The sequence below is a fragment of the Trachypithecus francoisi genome, unplaced genomic scaffold, assembly GCF_009764315.1.
Source record: "Trachypithecus francoisi isolate TF-2019V2 unplaced genomic scaffold, Tfra_2.0 Lachesis_group21, whole genome shotgun sequence".
NCBI lineage: Eukaryota > Metazoa > Chordata > Mammalia > Primates > Cercopithecidae > Trachypithecus > Trachypithecus francoisi.
The window spans coordinates 21,903,881-21,924,542 of record NW_022681467.1 but is presented as its reverse complement, the minus strand read 5'-3'; the positions used below and the strand labels follow the sequence as shown (position 1 = coordinate 21,924,542).

At 49.7% G+C, this 20,662-nt stretch overlaps 1 protein-coding gene across 7 annotated transcripts in view; it reads right to left on the bottom strand.

Moving 5' to 3' along the window:
• Positions 1-20,662, bottom strand: part of RASSF2 (Ras association domain family member 2) — a 45,011-nt gene that overhangs the window by 16,316 nt on the left and 8,033 nt on the right. For all 7 annotated transcript variants that reach the window (XM_033185728.1, XM_033185725.1, XM_033185730.1 and 4 more), the window contains 3 exons: positions 5,687-5,777; positions 2,262-2,337; positions 109-260 (listed from right to left, as the gene is read on the bottom strand). In XM_033185728.1, coding sequence (XP_033041619.1) covers positions 109-260; positions 2,262-2,337; positions 5,687-5,745 — 287 coding nt within the window. In that variant the 5' untranslated portion in view covers positions 5,746-5,777. The remainder of the gene's footprint in view (positions 1-108; positions 261-2,261; positions 2,338-5,686; positions 5,778-20,662) is intronic.

The window sequence follows — 20,662 nt, the reverse complement described above, 5'->3', positions numbered from 1 at the left end:
GGAGCCAGGGTCAGGGCTGGCTGGAAGAAGGCAGCATTTATCTGCTTGAGAACATACAGAACCCCCAGGCATCGCGATCATCTCCCCGCCCCATCTCTTCTCACTCACCCCTGAGCCCCCAGGTTACAGCCGGAGTGCCAGGAGGAGGAGGACGGAGGGGGCCGAATGCGCTCGTTGTCATCCTGCATCTGCAGGCGAATGGGCCGGCGCAGGCCCCAGGAGATGTTCAGGAGCCCCTCCACGATGAACTCGTCTTCTTCCTGCCCACAAAGCAATCAGAGTGGTGAGCCTGGAAAAGCCCCCACAGAAGCCAAGACCATGCTGAGGTACAAATGACACATTCTTCATATGTCCTAGCTGGGTGCCCCAGATTCTATTCACAGGATGGGGGTAGCTGCCCAGTTCACACCCCAGCTCTGAGATACTTTCTACAGTAAACTACCCTAGATCCTGAAGCTGACCTCACAGATCAGCACAAAAGTTGCTGTGAAATTCAAATATATAGGTGCAAATTATAAAAGCATTGTTTTTCTTTTTATCCTAATGACTTTTAAAGAAAGCAGAATACATCTCTTAAAATAAGTGAGCTAACAGAAGCAAGAACTGGAGTTAGCTACGTCCCATCCACTACTATGGACAATGATGTCTCTGTAGCTGTAACATATGTTTAGCAATCCAACCTGGTGGTTGGAGGAAATTTAAAGCAACATTGGCCGAAGTTTATTCTACAGAACACCACCTCCTCTAGCAGATGAACTGTTGTCTTTAAAAGGGTGTCAAGTGATCATGAGCTGGGAGAGGCTGTGTTAATCAGATTTCCAAACAGCAGAACATCCCAGGTTCTGTAATCAACTAATGGGCTAAATGACAACTCTGCAACAGGTGAAGAAATCTTGCAGGAGTCCCCAGTTTATTCTCAAAGGTTGCTGACTAATTAGACGTTAAATGTAAAACCATTCTAAAGGCATTTACATATTCTATCCCAAAGACTTGGGACTCGCTTATGACTATGAAATCCTTTAATCATGGAGCACTTTTAATCATTTATTCGATAGGACATAACCCAGGAAAGCTATTTACGAACTATTTAAAATCTTGCATAGCCCATCTGCTGATTAGCAAAAGCTTGAAGGGCGATCCCTAAAAGAATCAGTTCTCCTCCCTCCAGTCTCAGAAGAACCTTTTTGAAGCCATGTTTTATGGGCTGATCAAGTGGTAGATCTGGGTCATGGGCCACATCTTCAGGACAAGCCCCATAGGTGAAAATGACATCAGCCCAATGAGGCCCAAAATCATCCTCAAAGAGGGAGGAAGGAATACAAGAGGGAAGGAGAGAAATGAAACAATTTTAGGGCACTTAGGAGTCCCAGGGAGGAAGGCTTTAGGTAAACATTGGCAATTTACATGGCCTTCCCCAGTCAAGGTGAGCATCATTACTTTACACAACTGTAGGTCAAAATTTAACCCAAAACAGGATTTTATCTAAGTGGGGTGGTTTGAGGGACAGAATAGGCCACTACATCCCACATACTGTCCCCAAGCAACCTGCCCTAGCAGCTGAAATTCCACCATCTGTTATCTGTTTCTATGGATTAAATCTCCACAGCCTGATAACCTGAAAATGTGTTTCAAAGGGCATTACACATATGGACCTTTTTATCAGTCACGAGTGCTTGGGTATAAAGTACCCTACCAGACTCCTTTATAACTCATCATCTATCTGATAACAGGCTTTAGAGAAATGGATACAGGATGAGGAAGCTCGGTTTCGGGATGGGAACCAGATGAATAACAAAAGAAAACTAGGATGACCAGGTCTGGGGATGGGCCAAGTGCTACCATCGAGAGCTTATGTGCTTTGCCCAGGTCACTGCAGCGACAGGACTTGGGCCCAAATATTTAAACACAGAGGACTGGGTGGGGTTCCCGAATTGCCCAACGAGAGGACGTCTGCTTGGGAGCCACCTGGAAAGGTCATTTCATGAAAGCTCCCTCTGGAGAATCTCCCCCATGAGACTGCGCTAGCCCAGCTACACTTCTACAGGAATGTCTCTGGAACACATCTCTGAAACATTCACCCTTTTTACAACAAAACTGGGCCTGGAGTCTTCTTCCAAAGAACCCCAAAGACCCTCACTAGCATCCTAAATGAGAAGCAGGAGAGGCAGGGATCTCTCGGGACCTCAGGGACTTTCAGATTCAGGACACACGGTGACAAGGTCTGGACTAGCCAATCAGGGCTTTCCCTGGAGACTCCTTACCTCCCGGTGCCGGAGCTGTAAATTCTGGCCTTCATAGTACAAGTTGTAGGTCTTCAGATGCAAAAGAAGTTCATTTCTTAGAGGGAAAAATATAAGAGGTATAACATTATCAGCTGAAGCCACTTATAATGCAGTTGTTCCCTCTTTCTCTCGCCTCTCACCGGGCCTACAGTCACCGCACTTTGGTGTTTGTCCACATGTACATACACACACATGCACATGCACACAGAGTTCTGCCGCCCCCACCCCATAACCATCTTCCCCCAGGATCAAAGTCAAGAGTGAGCACCACCCCAGAACAATGCTGAACGTAAAGAGCAATTCCAGGACACCAAGGCAGGCCTCATCTGCTGACAATACTCCCGAACTAAAGCCGAATGAGCAGATGTTAATAAGCCATGGAGTCACTGAGGCAAGCACTTCAGAGCCCACAGACAGCCATTCTCCTGCCTGGCTGTGGCCTGTTCTCCCTCAAGCACGCTGTGAGTGAGGAAAGGACAATAATGACAGGCCTTCGTAAGACTCAGAAGCTGGCCAGGCGCGGTGGCTCGTGCCTGTAATCCCAGCACTTTGGGAGGCCAAGACTGGCAGATCACTTGAGGTCAGGAGTTCAAGACCAGCCTGGCCAACATGGTGCAAACCCATCTCTAATAAAAATACAAAAAATCAGCCAGGCATGGTGGTGCACGCCTGTATTCCCAGCTACTCAGGAGGCTGAGGCAGGAGAATCACCTGAACCTTGGAGGCAGAGGTTACTGTGAGCTGAGATCATGCCACTGCACTCCAGCCTGGGCGACAGAGTGAAACTCTGTCTCAGAAAAAAAATAAAAGACTCAGAGGTTTCCAGGCTGTTTAGAAGTGAAATGGGACAGGTTTGAGCCACACTAACTTATGCTTCATAGACATGACCTTATCACGTGTTTAAAAACTTGTGGTCAGGAGCAGTGGCTCACGCCTGTAATCCCAGCACTTTGGGAGGCTGAGATGGGCAGACTGCCTGAGGTCAGGAATTCGAGACCAGTCTGGCCAACATGGTGAAACTCTGTTTCTACTAAAAATACACACACAAAAAATTAGCCAGGCATGGTGACATGCGCCTGTAATCCCAGCTACTCAGGAGGCTGAGGCAGGGGAATTGCTCGAACAAGGGAGGTGGAGGTTGCAGTGAACCGAGATCGTGCCACTGCACTCTAGCCTGGGCAACAGAGCGAGACTCCATCTCAAAAAAAAAAAAAAAAAAAAATTGCAAACCCCTATCAGCGTCAGAATGGGTGAATAAAGGAAGCAATAGCTACACAACAGAAAACTCTCAGCGAAGAGAATGTGAATGAACTACACGCATGTGTGTAACTCATGGGAATTACAGGATCTGTGCTTTTCTTGTGTCTAGCTTCTTTCACAAAAAAGCACAGATCATATTCCATTGATACAAAGTTCAAAATGGAGTGTTAGAATTCAGGATAGTGGTTCACCTTGGGGAGTAGTGACAAGAAGTGGGCATGAGGTGGCTTCTGGGCCCTGGCAATACTTTTTCAGTTCATAAAAAATTTTTAAATAAAAAATAAAAATCCTTAGAAACTCCTGCTCTGAAGCCCAGTGCTGGACCTCCTCAGCCATCAAGTTTTCCAAGTGGCTGCCATGAGAGTACACAGCTCTACTGCACATGGCCAGAGAGGAGATTTCACCCACTTTGTGATCAGGGAAAGCCTTCATCAACCCTGAGAATGCATGAGTCAAGTTTCATCTGAAAGTGCGTGTTTTGCACTCCAGGTGGCATGAGAGTGGAGAGAGGTGGAGGGGGCCGCTGCGGGCTTTTGTCTAGTCTCAAGAAAGGGGTAACAGAATTCAGTCTCTCTGAACCCAACCATTCAGTGGAGAGATTTTGGACCATGCCAGGAGTCAAAACCCACTGGAAATGCCAAGAAACTCCTGACAAGTTAAACCTAGATAAATCAGTGTGGTTCTATGCAAGCTGAAATGAATTCGTGGAAAATGTGATTCCAAATAACCTAAGACGAAAGGCTGTTTGGTACTTTTGAACACACAGATCTGAACCGGGATAGAAAATCACTGGTTGGTAGAAGTCCCTGGGGAAATCTGTCCATAAAGAGGTAAGAATGGTCAGATGTTACAAAACATGTGTCAAGTGTGTCTAAGGACTTCAAACAATTTGATCTCAGATAAATTAAATATTTCATTAAGAGAGAGAAATTCTAGCTGGGCATGGTGGCTCACGCCTGTAATCCCAGCACTTTGGGAGGCTGAGGCGGGTGGATCACCTGAGGTCAGGAGTTCAAGACCAGCCCGGCCAACATGGTGAAACCCCGTCTCTACTAAAAATTAAAAAATTAGCTGCGTGTGGCGGCACATGCCTGTAATCCCAGCTACCCAGGAGGCTGAGGCAGGAGAATCACTTGAACTCAGGAGGCAGAGGTTGCCATGAACTGAGATCACGCCACTGCACTCCAGCCTAGGTGAGGAGGGAGATTCCTTCTAAAAAAAAAAAAAAAAAAAGAAGAAGAAGAAGAAGAAAAGAAAGAAAAAAAAAGATAGAGAAATCTCTATGCTGGACATAAAAATACATCCTTGAACTTCCAATTCAAGGGTCCATTTTGGCTCAAGCCCAGTCACATTAGCAAAAAGCCTGAGCTGAAGAGACTTTAGTGCATAGAAAGCAATTAAATTGTCCCCTTCTATTCAGAGGGCACCTGTGCCAAATTCAGCACGAACCAGAGAAGCCCAGTGACACATTACCCCAGCCAGGACTCCCCAGGAACACCACAGACAGGACGGGGAGCAGTGTCTGAGTCCATTCTGGCTGCTGGATCATAGACTGGATGGCTTCTAAACAACAGAGATTCATTTCTCACAGCTCTGGTGGCCAGAAAGTCCAAGGTCAAGGTAGAGTCACTGTCTGGTGACAGCCCTATCCTCACAGACAGTGCCTTCTTCCTGCGTCCTCACACCGTGGAGGAAAAACAAGCTCCCCTGGCCTTTTATAAGGGTACTTAGATCTAATCCCATCCCAGAGGCTCCACCTCTTATACCAGCACCTTGGGGTGAAGTTTCCACATAGGAATTTGGGGGAGACACAAACATTCAGAAGATAGCAAACTGCCACCAGCCAACTGCTCCTCCTGGAAGCCTTCCAAGACACCACATCTTTTGAGCCCCCAAAGGTACTGTGTCTTGACATCCCCTTTACTTCACCTCCAGGCCAGGCTCTGGGGGCTTGTTTTTATCTATAGCAGCCGCCCTGATACTCTCACAAGTCCAAGTTCAGCCACTTGACTCCTTCCCACACACAGGAGCCCCGCCAGTCTGATACACAGGGGAGGCCCCTGTGCCAACGGCTGCGGTCCACCCACAATATCCCAGCATGGGACTGGTCACTGGGGACAAAACTCTCTAGCAAAACGTCTTACTTGGAAATGTATTTATCTTGTCCACATGGGACTAGGGACGTTTGGTGACTATAGTCCATTCTTCCTTTCTCTTTTCATTGGAAGGAGAGGCCTATATTTGGAAGGAGAAGACAGAGGTTAAAGTCAGGTTGTGTCCTTGGGAACTCAGCAGAACCTGGGGTGGGGAGTGGGCACAAAATTGGACGCCATGGCTCTCTATTCCTCCCCACCCAGACCCACAGCTAACGCGGACCCAAGGCTGTGAGAGGCAACACTGCTGGCTGCTGCCTTGGCTTACCACAGCCTCTGAGAATAAACATCCAAAGGAAAGACGACAACCCTTGGACAATCCAAGCATGAATGCCCCAGCCACAGAGCACACTGACACCCACGTTGGCTCCGAGGATGACTGATGAGTCCTCCTCTCTGAAGAGACCACCACAACACAGAATAGAGAGTTATCTCAGGGACAGCCCGATTCTACTGAGGTCTACTGAGGATGGATAAACCACCTAAAAATGCCCAAATACAGCCGAGTGTGAGAAATCACAGTGTGTGTCCACAGACACCACTAAAATATGACAATGTGAAAGACAATTTAACCATACATTACAAAAACACAGGTAACAAAACTATGGGTCCAATTTTGTTTAAAATCTATGTAAGTATAAAATATGCATATACATACACACATTTACATGTATAAATATTTATTCAGATAGGTATATATATGTCAAGATTTCTCCACCTTGGCACTATTACCATTTGTTGTGTTTTGTTTTGTTTTGTTTTTTGACAAGGAGTCTCGCTCTCTTCACCCAGGCTGGAGTGCAGTAGTGTGATCTCGGCTCAGTGCAACCTCCATCTCCCAGGTTCTGCTGCCTCAGCCTCCCAAGTAGCTGGGACTACAGGTGCCCACCATCACGCTTGGCTAATTTTTTGTATTTTTAGTGGGGGGGGGGTTTCACCATGTTGGCCAGGCTGGTCTCAAACTCCTGACCTCAGGTGATCCACCCGCCATGGCCTCCCAAAGTGCTGGGATTACAGGCATGAGCCACCACGCCCAGCAGCACTATTACCATTTGGACCTGGCCCATTCTTTTTTTATTTCTATTTGTAGAGATGGGATGTCACTTTGTTACCTGGGCTGGGAATGCAGTGGCATGATCATAGCTCACTGCAGCCTCAAATCCCTGGGCTCCATCGATCCCCCTGTCTCAGCCTCCCGAGTAGCTGGGACTACAGGTGTGCCCCACCGCCCCTGGCCTGGGACTGTTCTTTGGCGCGGGACTGTCCTGTGCATTGCAGATGTTTAGCAGCATCTCTGGCTTCTACTCACTAGATGCCAGCAGCACTACCCCAGTGATGACGACCAAAACTATTGCCAGACACTACTAAGTGCCCTCAGGGGCAAAATCACATTACTCACAACAGCCCAAAGGTGGAAGCCACCCAAGTGTCCACTGATGGATGAGCAGATAAGCAAAATGGAGTATATGCATCCAGTGGATTATTATTCAGCCTTAAAAAGGAAGGAAATGCTGGCACATGCTAGAACATGGGTGAACCTTGAAGACATTATAACAGGCCACACCCAAAAAGAAAAATACTGCATGATTCCACTTTTATGAGGTACCTAGAGAAGACAAAATCAGAGACTGATTTTATAGAATGGTGATGCTTCAAAACATAGAACTGTGGTTGCCAGGGGCTGGGAAGAAGGGGAAATGGAGAGTTTCTTAATGGGAACAGAGTGTGCAAGAGGAAGAGAGCTCTGGAGATAGATGGTGGTGATGGTTCTACAACATGTGAAGGTACTTAATGCTACTGAACTAGACACTTTAAAATGGTTAAGATGGTAAACTTTATGTGCATTTTACCACTATATACATATATATGTGTGTGTGTGTACATATATATATATATATATTTTTTTTTTTTTTTTTGAGACAGAGACTCACTCTGTCACCCAGGCTGGAGTGCAGTGGCATAATCTCAGCTCACTGCATCCTCGACCTCCCCAGGCTCGAGTGATCCTCCCACCTCAGCCTCCCAAGTAGCTGGGACTAAAGGCATGTGCCACGATGCCCAGCTAGTTTTTTGAATTTTAGTAGAGACGGGGTTTTGCCATGTTGTCCAGGCTGGTCTTGAACTCCTGGACTCAAGCAACCTGCTCACCTCGGCCTCCCAAAGTGCTAGGATTACAGGTGTGAGCCACTGCACCCACTCCACAATATATGTTTTAAGTGGAAGAGGGAGGCATGGGAACCAGTACTACAGTGACACAATGTGAGAAGGATTCAACCTCCTGGAAGAAGGATCCATGACCCAAGGGACACAGACAGCCTCTAGAAGCCAGAAAAGCAAGAAAATGGACTTCTCCTAGAGTCTCCAGAAAAGAACACATCCCTGTTGATACCTTGATGTTAGCCCAGTGAGATTCGTGTCAGACCTTTGAACTACAGAACTGTGAGATAATCAGTTAGTGTTGGCCAAGCATGGTGGTTCCTGCCTATGACTGCAATACTTCATGAAGCCAAGGCAGGAGGAGTTCGAGACCAACCTGGGCAACGGCAGGAGACCCCGTCTCTACAAAAAAATTTTAAAATTAGCTGGATGTGGTGGCACACACCTGTGGTCCTATAGCTAGTTGGGAGTCTAAGGTAGGGGGATTGCTTCAGCCCAGGAGCTCAGGGCTGCAGTGAGCTATGATCACACCACTGTACTCCAGCCTGGGCAACAGAGTAAGACCTTGTCTCTTAAAAAAAAAAAACAATAAAATAAGGCCAGGTGCAGTGGCTTATACCTGTAATCTCAGCACTTCGGGAAGCCAAGGAGGAAGGATCGCTTGAATCCAGGAGTTCAAGACCAGCCTGGGCAACATGGGGAGATCCCATCTCTACAAAAAATAAAAAGTTAGCCAGATGTGGTAGTGTGCACCTCTGGTCACAGCTACTAGGGAGGCTGAGGCAGGAGGATAAACTGAGCCCAGGAGGTCAAGGCTACAGTGAGTCACAATCACGCCACTGCACTCTAGCCTGGTCGACAGAGTAAGCCCATCTCAAAATTAATTAATTAAATAATAAAATAAAATAAAAATGAATTAGTGTTAAGCCACTAAGTTTTGGTAAATTGTTACTGCAAGTTACCATGGGCTGATTCCATTCAGAAAACTTAGACCCGGCTGGACGCAGTGGCTCACACCTGTAGTCCCAGCACCTTGGGAGGCCAAGGAGGGCAGATCACGAGGTCAGGAGATCGAGACCATCCTGGCTAACATGGTGAAACCCCGACTTTACTAAAATTACAAAAAATTAGCCGGGTGTGGTGGCGGGCGCCTGTAGTCCCAGCTACTCAGGAGGTTGAGGAAGGAGAATGGCGTAAACCTGGGAGGCGGAGCTTGCAGTGAGCCGAGATCATGCCACTGCACTCCAGCCTGGGCGACAGAGCAAGACTCCGTCTCAAAAAAAAAGAAAACTCAGACCCTACCAGTGTACCCAAAAGTGGTACCCTGAGAACACAATTGGTCTCTCTAAATTTTAAATTTTATGTTTTTTTTTTTTACTTTTCCAAAAAAGAAGAAGAATCTGATCATGAAAACCGGAGTGCACATGTAATGCAGAAAAAGGAAAGTCAAGCTAGTGAGAAAGCCTTTTGTTTCTTTTTTTTTTTTTCAGACGGAGTCTAGCTGTCCCCCAGGCTGGAGTGCAGCGGCACGATCTCAGCTCACTGCAAACCCTGCCTCCCAGGTTCTAGCAATTCTCCTGCCTCGGCCTCCCGAGTGGCTGGGATTACAGGTACGTGACACCAAGCTCAGCTAATTGTTTGTATTTTTAGTGGAGATGGGGTTTCACCATGTTGGCAAGGCTGGTCTCGAACTCCTAACCTCAAGTGATCTGCCCGCCTCAGCCTCCCAAAGTGCTGAGATTACAGGCGTGAGCCACCACACCAGCCAAAGCTTTTCTTTTTTAAATGACAATTACCCATAACTAGCCAGTGCCCCTTTTTGTAAAAAGGTGCCCCTTCTACGCATGTGTAAATTTATACATTCAATAAGCATTTATTGTGTGTCTACAACGTGCCAAGCGTCGTGCTCGCAATGGTGGCTCAGCAGCCAAGGAAACCTGTAATCCCAGCACTGGTACATGGTGCAGGAGGAGAGGGATGTGTGGGGGCAGAGGGCTCTGTCAAGGGAGGGTGAGTGCTATGGTAGCAAACAGAAAGGACACCTACGGATAAGGGTGGTGTCCTGGGGGACTCTCTGGAGGAAGAGACCTCTAAACTGAGACCTCAGTGTCGGCAAAGATGAGGGGCAAGTGGGTCCAGGCAGAAAGAGCAGGCAACTCGGAACTGTGCGAGATGGGGTGGCATGAGCAGAACCCCAACCTGGAGAGGAGTCTGGACTTCATCTGGTGGGCAATGCTGGGCCATGTGTGTGTGGAGGATGAAGAATGGCCCCCAGAGACACCCGGGTCCCAACCTGGAGCCTGTGAATATTACCTTATATGGTAACAGGGACTCTGCAGATGTGATTAAATGAAGGATCTTGAAATGAAGAGACTATCCTGGATTAGCTGGGGGGCCCTAAATGTAACCACCAGTGTCCTTATAAGAGGGAGGGTCTGCCCCAGCAGAGGGAAGGCGACATGACAACGGCAGCAGAGGGAGAAATCTGAAGACACTGCACTGTGGACAAAGACGGAGGAAGGGGCCATGAACCTTGAAGGCAGCTCACAAGCCGGGAAAGGCAAGGACACAGATTTGCCCCAGAGCCCCGGGTGCGAGCAGAGCCCTACCACCGGCTCAGTTTTGGCCCAGAGAAACTGACTTCAAACTTCTGGACTCCAGAATATGAGTATTACATTTCTGTTGGTTCAAACCACCAAGACCATAGTCATTTTCCTCAGCAGCAAGAGGAAAACCCGGGGAATTCCGAGGGCAGGGATGCGATCTGATGAGCATTTTGGAAAGGTCACCCACCCAACACCTTGCTTTGTGGAGAAACATCCAGGAGAAGAGCGGCCAGGGGACCGTTGCAAGGCCGGAGCCCGAGTTGGAGAGACAGACTCTAGAGAGTTGGAAGAGGAAGAGGAAAGTCGTGATGTGGAAAGCACACCCTTTTGTGCTGCCGGTGTGCCGGGTGTGCTGCAGGATGAAACGTGGGGTGACAGGCAGAGTCCTGGTGATACACGGGCTGCTGGCGAGGACCGCAATGTAGGCAGAGGTGCCACCTTCACAGTTGCTGATGTGAGGACCGAGACTGAGTTTCAGGCAGGCCCACGGAAACTTCCAGTGCAGATAACCAGAAGTACAGCAGGCCTGGGACCCCAGAGCGCGATTCCTGGCACGTGAGGTCAGGGGAGAGGATGAAGTCATCAAGAAAGAACAGAAGGGGTGAAGGGGGCAGGGCTGAGAGCAGGGTTCTGATTAACCCAGTGGGTCAGCATGGCCAGAGGAAGGAGTCCCTGGAGAAAGAGGGAAAACAGGAGACATGGTACCAAGGAAGCCCAGGAAACCAAGGAAGCCCAGGGGCCTTGAGAAGGAGGCCAAGGTCAGCAGAGCCAGGAGCTGGTGGTCGGAGTCCAAGGAAGGGGAACCCTGAGCAGCCTCTGTTAAACCACACAAAGGTCATGGGGGAACTCAGCCAGGCTGATGGCACAGCCTGGTTGGAGTGGAAATCAGGTGAGCAGCTCCTGCTGTCGGCAGCCCTTCTCACTCTCAACACTGGAGTCTTTCTTCAGCCAGAGGAAATGTTATTCTATCTTTCTTTGATTATTTCCCCTCTTCCTCCCATTCTTGGTTCTTTTTTGAGACAGTGTCTGGTTCTGTCAGCCAGGCTGGGATACAGTGGAGCCATCATAACTCACTGCAGCCTCAAACTCCTCGCCTCAAGCGATCCTCCTGCCTCAGCCTCCCGAAGGGACTGCAGGCATGGGCCACCACACCCAGATAATTTTTTTCTTAATTTTTCTTTTATAGAGACAGGGTCTTGTTATGTTAACCAAGCTAGTCTTGAACTCCTGGCCACAAGTGATTCTCCCACCTCAGCCTCCCAAAGTGCTGGGATTACAGTGAACCACTACACCCAGTCCATTCTTGGTTCTTCTGCTATCTCTTCTCTAGCACTATGCATCCATCCATCCCAGCAGCTACCTTCCATCTCCTTATTTTTCTCAGAATTCTCCAGCTAATCTAATTCACCAACTGAATTTTCTCCAGGACTCTCTCTTTCTTTCTTTGCCTCCAACATAACCTATCATTTGGTAATTTAGTTCTGCATCTATCCTGCTCTTAAGACAATTCTTTTTGATACCATGTCTTCTTAAATCCACTGAGAATACCAGTTAGAGAATTTGATTCTTAAAACTATTTGGTTGTGGAGAAAAAAATAGAGCAACAAAACAATAAACATAGAGAAATAGACCCAAATATATCTGGGAATACGGATTGTAAGCAGCAGTTCTAAATAGCAGGGGAAAGGTAGCTTAATCTTTAAAACTATCACTAGAGAATTGGCTGGCCTTTGGAAGGGGGAAGACAGGGAAGCGAAATCACTACCTTACTCCTTCCACCAAAAGAAAGAATTGAATAAAAAATTTAAACACTAAAAACTAAAATGCTGAAGACATTGATACCAATCTGCGAAAATTTTAAACTTCTGTTTAGAAAAAAGAGTACACTATACAAAGTCAAAAAGGCAAATTAAAAACTGGGGGAAAATATTTACAAAACATATGGTAAAGGGCTAATGTCCTTAATACATAAAGGGCTTTAATAAATCAGTAAGAAAACGGTCCTAATGCTCATTTATAAAATGGGCAAAGGACATGTACAACAGTTCATGGAAAACTCAATACAATAATTAATAAATCTGTGAAAAGGTGTTCAACTTCCCTCATGTCCCTCCTTTTTACTTACCAGATGGGTACAAATCAGTCTGATGGCCCCAACTGTGGGAATTTTCTAGGGCTCAGTCACTCTCTCCCTGTTGGGTGATCTCACGAAAGCCATAGCTATAACTCCGACCTATGGGCTCATGTTGCCCCATCTTTGTCTATGGCCTGACTTCTCCCCACCTTTTTTCTTACTTTTACATTTCTTGGGAAAAGAGTGTTAAGAAAATATTTACATAGGCTACCCCACAGTTGAACTGAAATTACAGGTAGGTGACTCTAGGACCCAGTCCCTCTTTTGCCCATTAGGGCATCTGCAGCTTTCTTCACAAACTTTCCAACCACCCTCACAAAGCACTGGCTCCCTGCAGCCAGCTAAAAAAACTAAGCTACATTCACATCCACCTTAGGGCAAACAGCAGCAGCAGCGGCAGCAGCAGCAGCACTAACACAGGACCGGAAATTCACAGTTAATTCTGATATTCCTTAAACAGAGCATTGTTCTCACACAAGGAAGGTCAGAGGAAGAAGCTTGGTGGAACAGGAATGTGGACTCAATTGGATTCAACTGGACACTTCCTCCGAGGGTGCCTGCCAGTATCCGTGGCCTTGGAGACAGGGATTCGTTCAGCTGGCTGGTTGCAACGCTTCTGCCTCCCCTGTTATTATCCAGAATTTATAGTGCTCTCCTGGGCTCCAAAACGCCTTGTAAGAACCATTTACGATCATCACTTCCCACAGTGCCTTGGGAATACAGACTAATGGTTGTATGTCTTACAAGAGGGAAACTGAGGCAAGGAGGAATGAGGGACTTCCCACATCAGCCAGCATCTAGGCACAGAACCAAAATACCTCAGTCTACCACACAGAGAAAGGAGAAGAGGGGCAGAAAGGGGACAAGAAAGAAGGGGCCGATTTTACACAAATCCTTTTTTTTTTTTTTTTTTGAGACAGGGTCTCATTCTGTCACTCAGGCTGGAATGCAGTGGCATGATCACAGCTCACTGCAGCCTTGATCTCTTTGGCTCAAGTGATTCTGTCACCTCAGTCTCCTGAGTAGCTGGGACCACAGGTGCACACCACCATACCTAGCTAATTTTTTATTTTTTGTGGAGATGGAGACTCGCTATGTTGCTCAGGCTGGTTTCAAACTCCTGGCCTCAAGCGATCCTCCTGTTTTGGCTTCCCACAGTGCTGTGATTAAAGGTATGAGCCACCTTTCCTGGCTCAAAAATCATTTTTAATATGGATCCGGTCTTTGGAAGTCGAAAACATATTTAAATCTGCTGAACTTCCTCTATGAACATAGTTACTTACCCCCTCTAGAATTCTAAATCAGTACTTCTTTTTAGAAACAACACTTTAGAAAACAAAGCATATATTGAATGTCTACTGACCACAATGCATGTCTACTAAAATAGCTAGAGATGTGAATACAGCTGGGCTTGCCTCGTTGAGACATGAGCCTCCCAGGTTCCAGTCATGCTGGAACCCTGTTGGGGCTACCAACCAGTCAGTTTTCCCTCTGGCACTGGCTTCATGCTTCTGCAGAATGTTCCAGATTCTCCTCAGCTCCATTAAATGCCTGGGCAATGCATTCTGCTTGTCAGTAGAATTCAGCTGGTTACGTGGAGACCCATTCATGACTTCCTGACTGCCTGAAAGACAACTTGCGGGTAAGACCTTCCCTAAGACCCAAGAGCACATCTTTACAAAGGGAAGGTCTTAGCAGGACAAAGGGAAGGTCCTCCGGCTGTTTAATATGATGACATCCCAGTCACAGAGAACTTTCTGAGCCTACTTTTTATGCTCTGTGAGTGTGCCCACGCACCCCCTCAGACCCAGAGTCACATGTTCTAGCCTCAACCCTCATCAAAACTTATGGACAACGCAGGGACAGGCACTCCCACTTCGGCCTGCCCTTCAGCACAGCACGTACCCCACACAGAAGTCACCCGCTGGTGTTTCTGTCCCCCCGTGGGCCTGGAGCTTCCTTTCTGGTCCCCAGCCCCCAGCTCCCAGCCTGAGCCTCTCTCCTGCACCTGGGTTATCGTGATTACTGCTTCCAGGAAGGGGATGGGATCAGCAGTCTGTCCAGGGACACTAACCTGCTACCTTAGGCCAGGGGATTCCAAGAAGCCGAGCCTGAGAGAAAGCTTTGGCATGTGATTTATTGTGCAGGTGTTTTCAGGAGAAACCTGTAAGGGAGTTGGGGAGGCAGGACGGGCACAGCGGGAGGAGCTAGGAATGAGGTGGGTTCAGCTGGAGCCCAGCCACAGCTGATCCCCTGGGGAGCTCTGTGGTGTCAAGGGCCCCCAGAGTTGTCCTACTTGGAGGCGGGCAGGTGGCGCTTCTAGACCACTGCGTGTCAGTTACTGGCAGAGAGCCAGCCCCTAGGCATTTCCCTGCAAGAGAATTCTCAGGAAATGTGTGCAGCTAAGACCCAGCACCGTCAACACGCACAGCATGCCATAGATTAAGGGGCCCTGGGTGGTACAGCAGCATCCATTACACCTGCTCCATATCTGAGACTGAAGCAACGACTGGGTCCTCACTGTCCCCCACCCACTCTCAGGTTGGGAGGAAACAACTGCCCACTCAAGACCAGCCTGGTGCCGGAGCCTAGGCTGCAGGAACAGGGTCAGCATCGCCCAAGCTCTGGACCAGTTGAAGCCCTGCAGCAATTGCACGAAGCATCCTTTCCCTTCCTTCCCGCAGACCCCACTCGCAGGTGTTTCCAGCCTCCCACACGAGGCCTCCCCAAGAATAAATGCAGGGCTGGCCAAGCCCTTGAAATTCACAGGCTCAGCTTCCTGAGAGGAGAGCACACACCAAGTCCTCAAGATGCTCTCGGAGGTGGGAAAGGCACCTGGAGCTCCCAACAAAGACAGTAGAATCCCCTCTGCTCTTAGGTCTTGCTTCCTCCAAACGCTCCATGGTCAGGGATCCCGGAGAATGTGCCACCTTTCCTTGGTCTCAGAGCATCCCCAGGACCCTGGCTCACCCTACATGGTTTCACTTCCAGCCTGGAGACCCAGCACCTCTCATCTTATTTATGAATTGGAAAGTCCTCCAAGGGAGGGGCAGCCCTGGCAGGAAAGTCCAGGGTGAGAGAGGGGAAGAGCCCCCTTTGGTGGTCACTTTTGCTTTTTGTTTTCTGAATTGTCTTCCTGGTTGTAGAGCAGGGGCCACGCCCCAACCACCCCCACCTCAGCTCCCAGTGGGGGTAAGGGAGGGAGAGCAACAGTTGTTCTATAGGATCCAGGCAGCCCCAGTCTCTGAAACAGGCTTGGGGAGGAGAGGACTTTCCATGGAGAATTCCCGGGGTGGCAAACCCCACAGAGCCACCACCTGACCGGTGGGAGGGCTGGGCACTTGCCAAAGCCTTGACTGAAACCAAGGATGGGGAGCAGTGGGAAGAGGTGGCTTACAGACACCCGACATCACAGGGATTCTGACTCTGGCTGCTCATTAAACTCCCAGAGCAGGGGCAAGGAGGGAGTAGAGAAAGGGGTTGCTTTAAAAATCCTGATGTCAGCGAGGGCATGGTGGCTCCTGCCTGTAATTGCAGCACTTTGGGAGACCATGGCACAAGGATGGCTTGGGGCCAGGAGTTCAAGATCAACTTGGGCAACATAGTGAGACCCCGCCTCTACAAAAAATAAAAATAAAAAAATTAGCCAGGCACGGTTAATGCCTGTGGTCCTAGCAACTCAGGAGGTGCACCCCTGTAGTCCTAGCTACTCAGGAGGCTGAGGTGGGAGGATCGCTTGAGCACAGGAGTTCGAGGTTACAGTGGGCTATGATGGTACCACTGCACTCCAGTCTGGGTGATGGAGTGAACCCCTGTCTTTAAAAAATAAAATAAAATAAAATCCTGACATCCAGATTGCAGCCCAGATCAATTACATCAGACTCTAGGGGAGGGCCCAGGCAGAAGCATTTTCAAAGCCTCCCCAGGTCATGCCAGTGTACATCCAGGGCTGAGCACCACTGTGGAACCTGTAGAGAAAGAGCTGTGTAGACTGAGGACATCACCATAAGTATTTCAAAGCAGCCCTTCAAGAAAGGAAGGGGTGGAATTTTCTAAAAACAAACTGAGTTGGGTATTTAGCACCATCTCCCTGCTACTAATATTTCCAAGGAGAAAGGGGACAGTGTAGAGCGTCCCACAGGGTCCATGTGTGCAGGCACTGAGCTGATGCAAAGGGCTCCTTCTTGCAAGCCAGAGCACCATGTCACAGAAGCCGGACCCCAGTCCCAGGCCCCAGGTCTGATGCAAAGGAAACGCTCACTGGGGGCCTGTAGCTTCCCCTTTTGGGGCCTGTGCATGCCTCTTCTCTGAGCCCTGCCCCTCCCTCTGAGGACACCCTGGATCTCCTGGGTTGGAGAAGAAAGTTGCTGGACACAGTGTTTTCCACTACATTGTTAAAGACCAACTGGCCAGGTCTCCTGAGGGAATCTGCTTTGTAACCAAGCAATGGCAGAGGAGATAGTGCTGATCCCTCTGCACTTCGGACCCCTCGTAGTAGGGCAGGAAGCGGTGTGGATGGCAAACAGGAAACCCCAGCCCCATTGCACCACATGAGGAAGGAGACTTGAGCTGCAGGCTGGGGCCCTGCCAAGACCTAGAGATGGTAAGAGATGCCAGATCATGCTTCCCAAACCCAAGCCTGTCCTGGGCATGGGCAAAATGCGGGCTGCCTCAGAAGGAAATGGCCCACTCTGCCTTCTGCCTTCCTGCATTATGGAACAGAAGCCCCATCACTGCTTGGACTCTTTTAACCCCTACACCAACCTCATTAAGAAAGAAACTTTATTATCCTCATTTTGCAGTTGAACAGTTGAGACACAAAGAAGCGATGCCACTTGCCCAAAGACACACAGCTAGGAAGGAGCGGAGCTGAGGCTCAAATCCAGGGCGGTGCAGCTGCCAAGCGGAACCCTTATAGACTACAGCTTCTCTTGAGGTGGTAAGGAAGAAAGTGCTTTCAGCCAAAAATCAGTCAACCCAACTGTATTCTGGAGGAGTGGTTCTCCCTCTTGAGTGTGTATTGGAATCCCTCCGAGGGCTTGTTAAATACAGAGTGCGGGTCCCTTTGTCCCAGTTTCTGATTCAGCAATTCTGGGGTGGGGTCTGAGAAGGTGCAGTCCTAGTAAGCACCCAGGGCTGCTGCTGCTGCTGGTAGCTGGCTCTAGGTGCTTTATCTTAGTCCCTCCAAGAACTTCATGAAGAAGGCTTCACGTTAGCCATTTTACAGACGAGGAAACAGAAGGTCCCAGAGGTTAGGTGGCTTGTCCCAGGTGGCAGAGCCGACACAAAGCCCAGTGCTCCTATGGCTCTCTGGCTGAGCGCTGGATCTGAGAGGCTCGCTATGGAGCAGCAGGAGCAGGTTGGCTCCAGTTACCAGCCCACAGCAGGCTGTGGATCCTCCCTGGGGATGGGAGGTGAGTGAGTGACCAGCCTAGAGGACAAGCTGTGGAAAAAGCAGACCCTGCAGGGGCCAGGGAGAGAGGCCCAGAGCCACAGGTCCAGGACGTGGGTACTTGCAGTCACAGAGCCATCGACTCTCAGTCCCGTAGCACACACTGGGTGGGACACTGAGGGGACAATGAACTACCCCTCCCACTCACAGGCCCCACAGACCATCCCCACCCCATTCCCAGAAAAGCCTCGATGCTTGGTAAATGACAGGTACAGGCCCTTCCTGGCAAGCTACCCCACTCCCATCCCTGGAGCTGCCCCTGCCTGGCCCACCGACACAGGAGGAACTGAGATGCACCAAGGGCCGTGCTGGGGTTTCTTCAAGCAGGTCAGCCTACAAAGCCCCGGTTCTTCCACCACCCACTGCGGCCCAGCCAGCCCTCCCTGCCCAAGTCTGGGTTCCCAGACGCGACTGCGAGAGATGGGAGGAAGCAGTCCTGGGACTCCTGCCGGAAAGGCCTGCCTCCAACTCCACACCAGTGGGCGGGTGGCCAGGTGAGTGACCCAGAAGGCCACCACTGGGCCCACCCAGACAATGGCCTCGCAGGCCAGAGGAGCAGCCACATGTTTACAGGGAAGTCCCACCGGCGTCCACAAGTGCCTGACCTTTAGGATGGATGTTGTAGAAGGAAACTCAGAGCCCTTAGCCTCTAATCAGAGAGCCAGGGCGCTGAAGCAGGACAAAAAAGGAAGCGTAGAGGAAGCACAGACTCCAGAAAGAAGCACTGTGTGTGCGTGGGTGTGAGCATAGCTCCCGGTGTGTGAGTGAGAGTCCAGTGTGTGGATGGAGGGTATAGTTGGGGGGTGGTGTATTGCTCTGCTCTGTGTGTGTGGTGTGTGTGTGTGTGTGTGTGTGTGTGTGTGTGTATGGCGGGTATGGTTGGGGAGTGGTGTATTGCTGTGCATGTGTGTATGTGTGTGTCCACATGCATGGTGTGTGTGCTTGGTATGTGTAGAACTAGACTCTGGCTCAGAGAAACTAAAGACCTAGAATGCTAACCAGCCAAGACATAGCCCCTCCTGGGCTCCAATTCAACCAAGTGACAAATTCCTTGTGGCTGTGGAACCCAAGGGGAGAGTGGGAAGTTGGCGGAGACAACACTGGCCTCAATAAAGCAAATAAGACGAGATACTCCCTGGCCTGCATTTCTCAAAGCCAAGCCAGTTTATAGGGTAGTTTTAATGTCTACCTGGGGAAGAGCAAGGTAAGCTTTCCTCCTGTCCAGTAACTACGGGATTTAAGGGAGGCCACCCTGCAGAGAGCGCCTGAGGCCTGTGTCCCCAAGTGCTCCTGCTGGCCTATCTGAGGGTTCTTCTCCCAGCTTTGCAGAGAGAGAGACAGACTGATCCAAGCAGGTAAGGAGGGGCTGGCTCCGGGTCCCCTGTTTCCTACAAGTTCAGATTTCTTTGGTAGCCACACTTCCTGTTTACTGAGTGGTTTCCAAGTCACAGGCCACTCAGACTCATCTCTGACTTCACATCCCCTTCCTCAAGGGAACCCCAGCATTCTTCCTTTTTTGGTGCTATAGGCTGAGACTCTGAGCTCTGTGTGCAGCGATCTTGGGGTTTCCTCTACTCGCCACCTGGGGATAGGACTGAAAACCCAAAAGCTAGGATTGCTGGCCTCCTCCACCCCCAGATCCCAGCAGGTTCCTTGGACTTGAAAAGCAGTGAGTCGGAAGAGCAAAGAAGTGCTGGGTGTGTCCAGGCCCTCCGGCGTGGTGGGGGGAGCAGTCACTGCGGCGCATCTGACATCCCCCCTCCTTTAACCTTGAGTTAACGCACCCAGCAACCTGTGTGGGGAAATTCCCCGCTCACAGCGAATCTCAGACCCCTCCTAGTGCCAGGAGAAATGGCACATCGGGGGGTTTCCAGACCATTTCCAGGGGAAGTTTGCCACAGGAGCACATTCACACCCTCCTCTGTCTACCCTGGGCACAGCTGACCAGCCCTAAAGGAAAGTCAGCCCCATGAAAAGCAGAACTGCTCCTCCACACGGCCTACAGAGGCGGCTCTATCAAACCTCTGTACACCCCCACGACTGCCTAAGATTCAAAGGGCAGCTGCCCACAAGGCAGGGCCAAGTGAAGAGACCGCGAGTGCTCTCCCAGGCTCCCGCTCTTACCAACTCACTGGAGGAGCCGCGGGTACTTCAGGGAACTCACCTAACAAGGAACTCACAGCATTTGCCTCAGAGCAAATGTCCCAGAGAAAAGCCACCTGACCCACTCCCGTGACCCCTGAATAGAGAGTCATGTGACCTGGTTTCCCGGTTCTGGGTCCAGCAGTTTCCTGAGCTGACCTGTGGGCACACTCTGCCTCACCAGCCCCCCACTCTGTGGCACCATGGCCCCGACTGTACACAAAAGAGCCATCCTTGCCCCAAATGTCTGTGTGATCAGCTGTAAGGCCCTACATGGCACTTTAGGAAGGGGCACTGATTATCTGAGGCTACCACCCATCTCCCCAGAGTACCTGAGGCCTCGTGGACCCCACCAAAGTCCCCCTGCATCCCATGCCATGCTATGGACAAAACATTCAACAGCCAGCCCTACAGCCGCTGGGATGGGTGTTTAACAGGGCAGGGGTTTGGCACACACAAAGGATGCTTGAAATAGA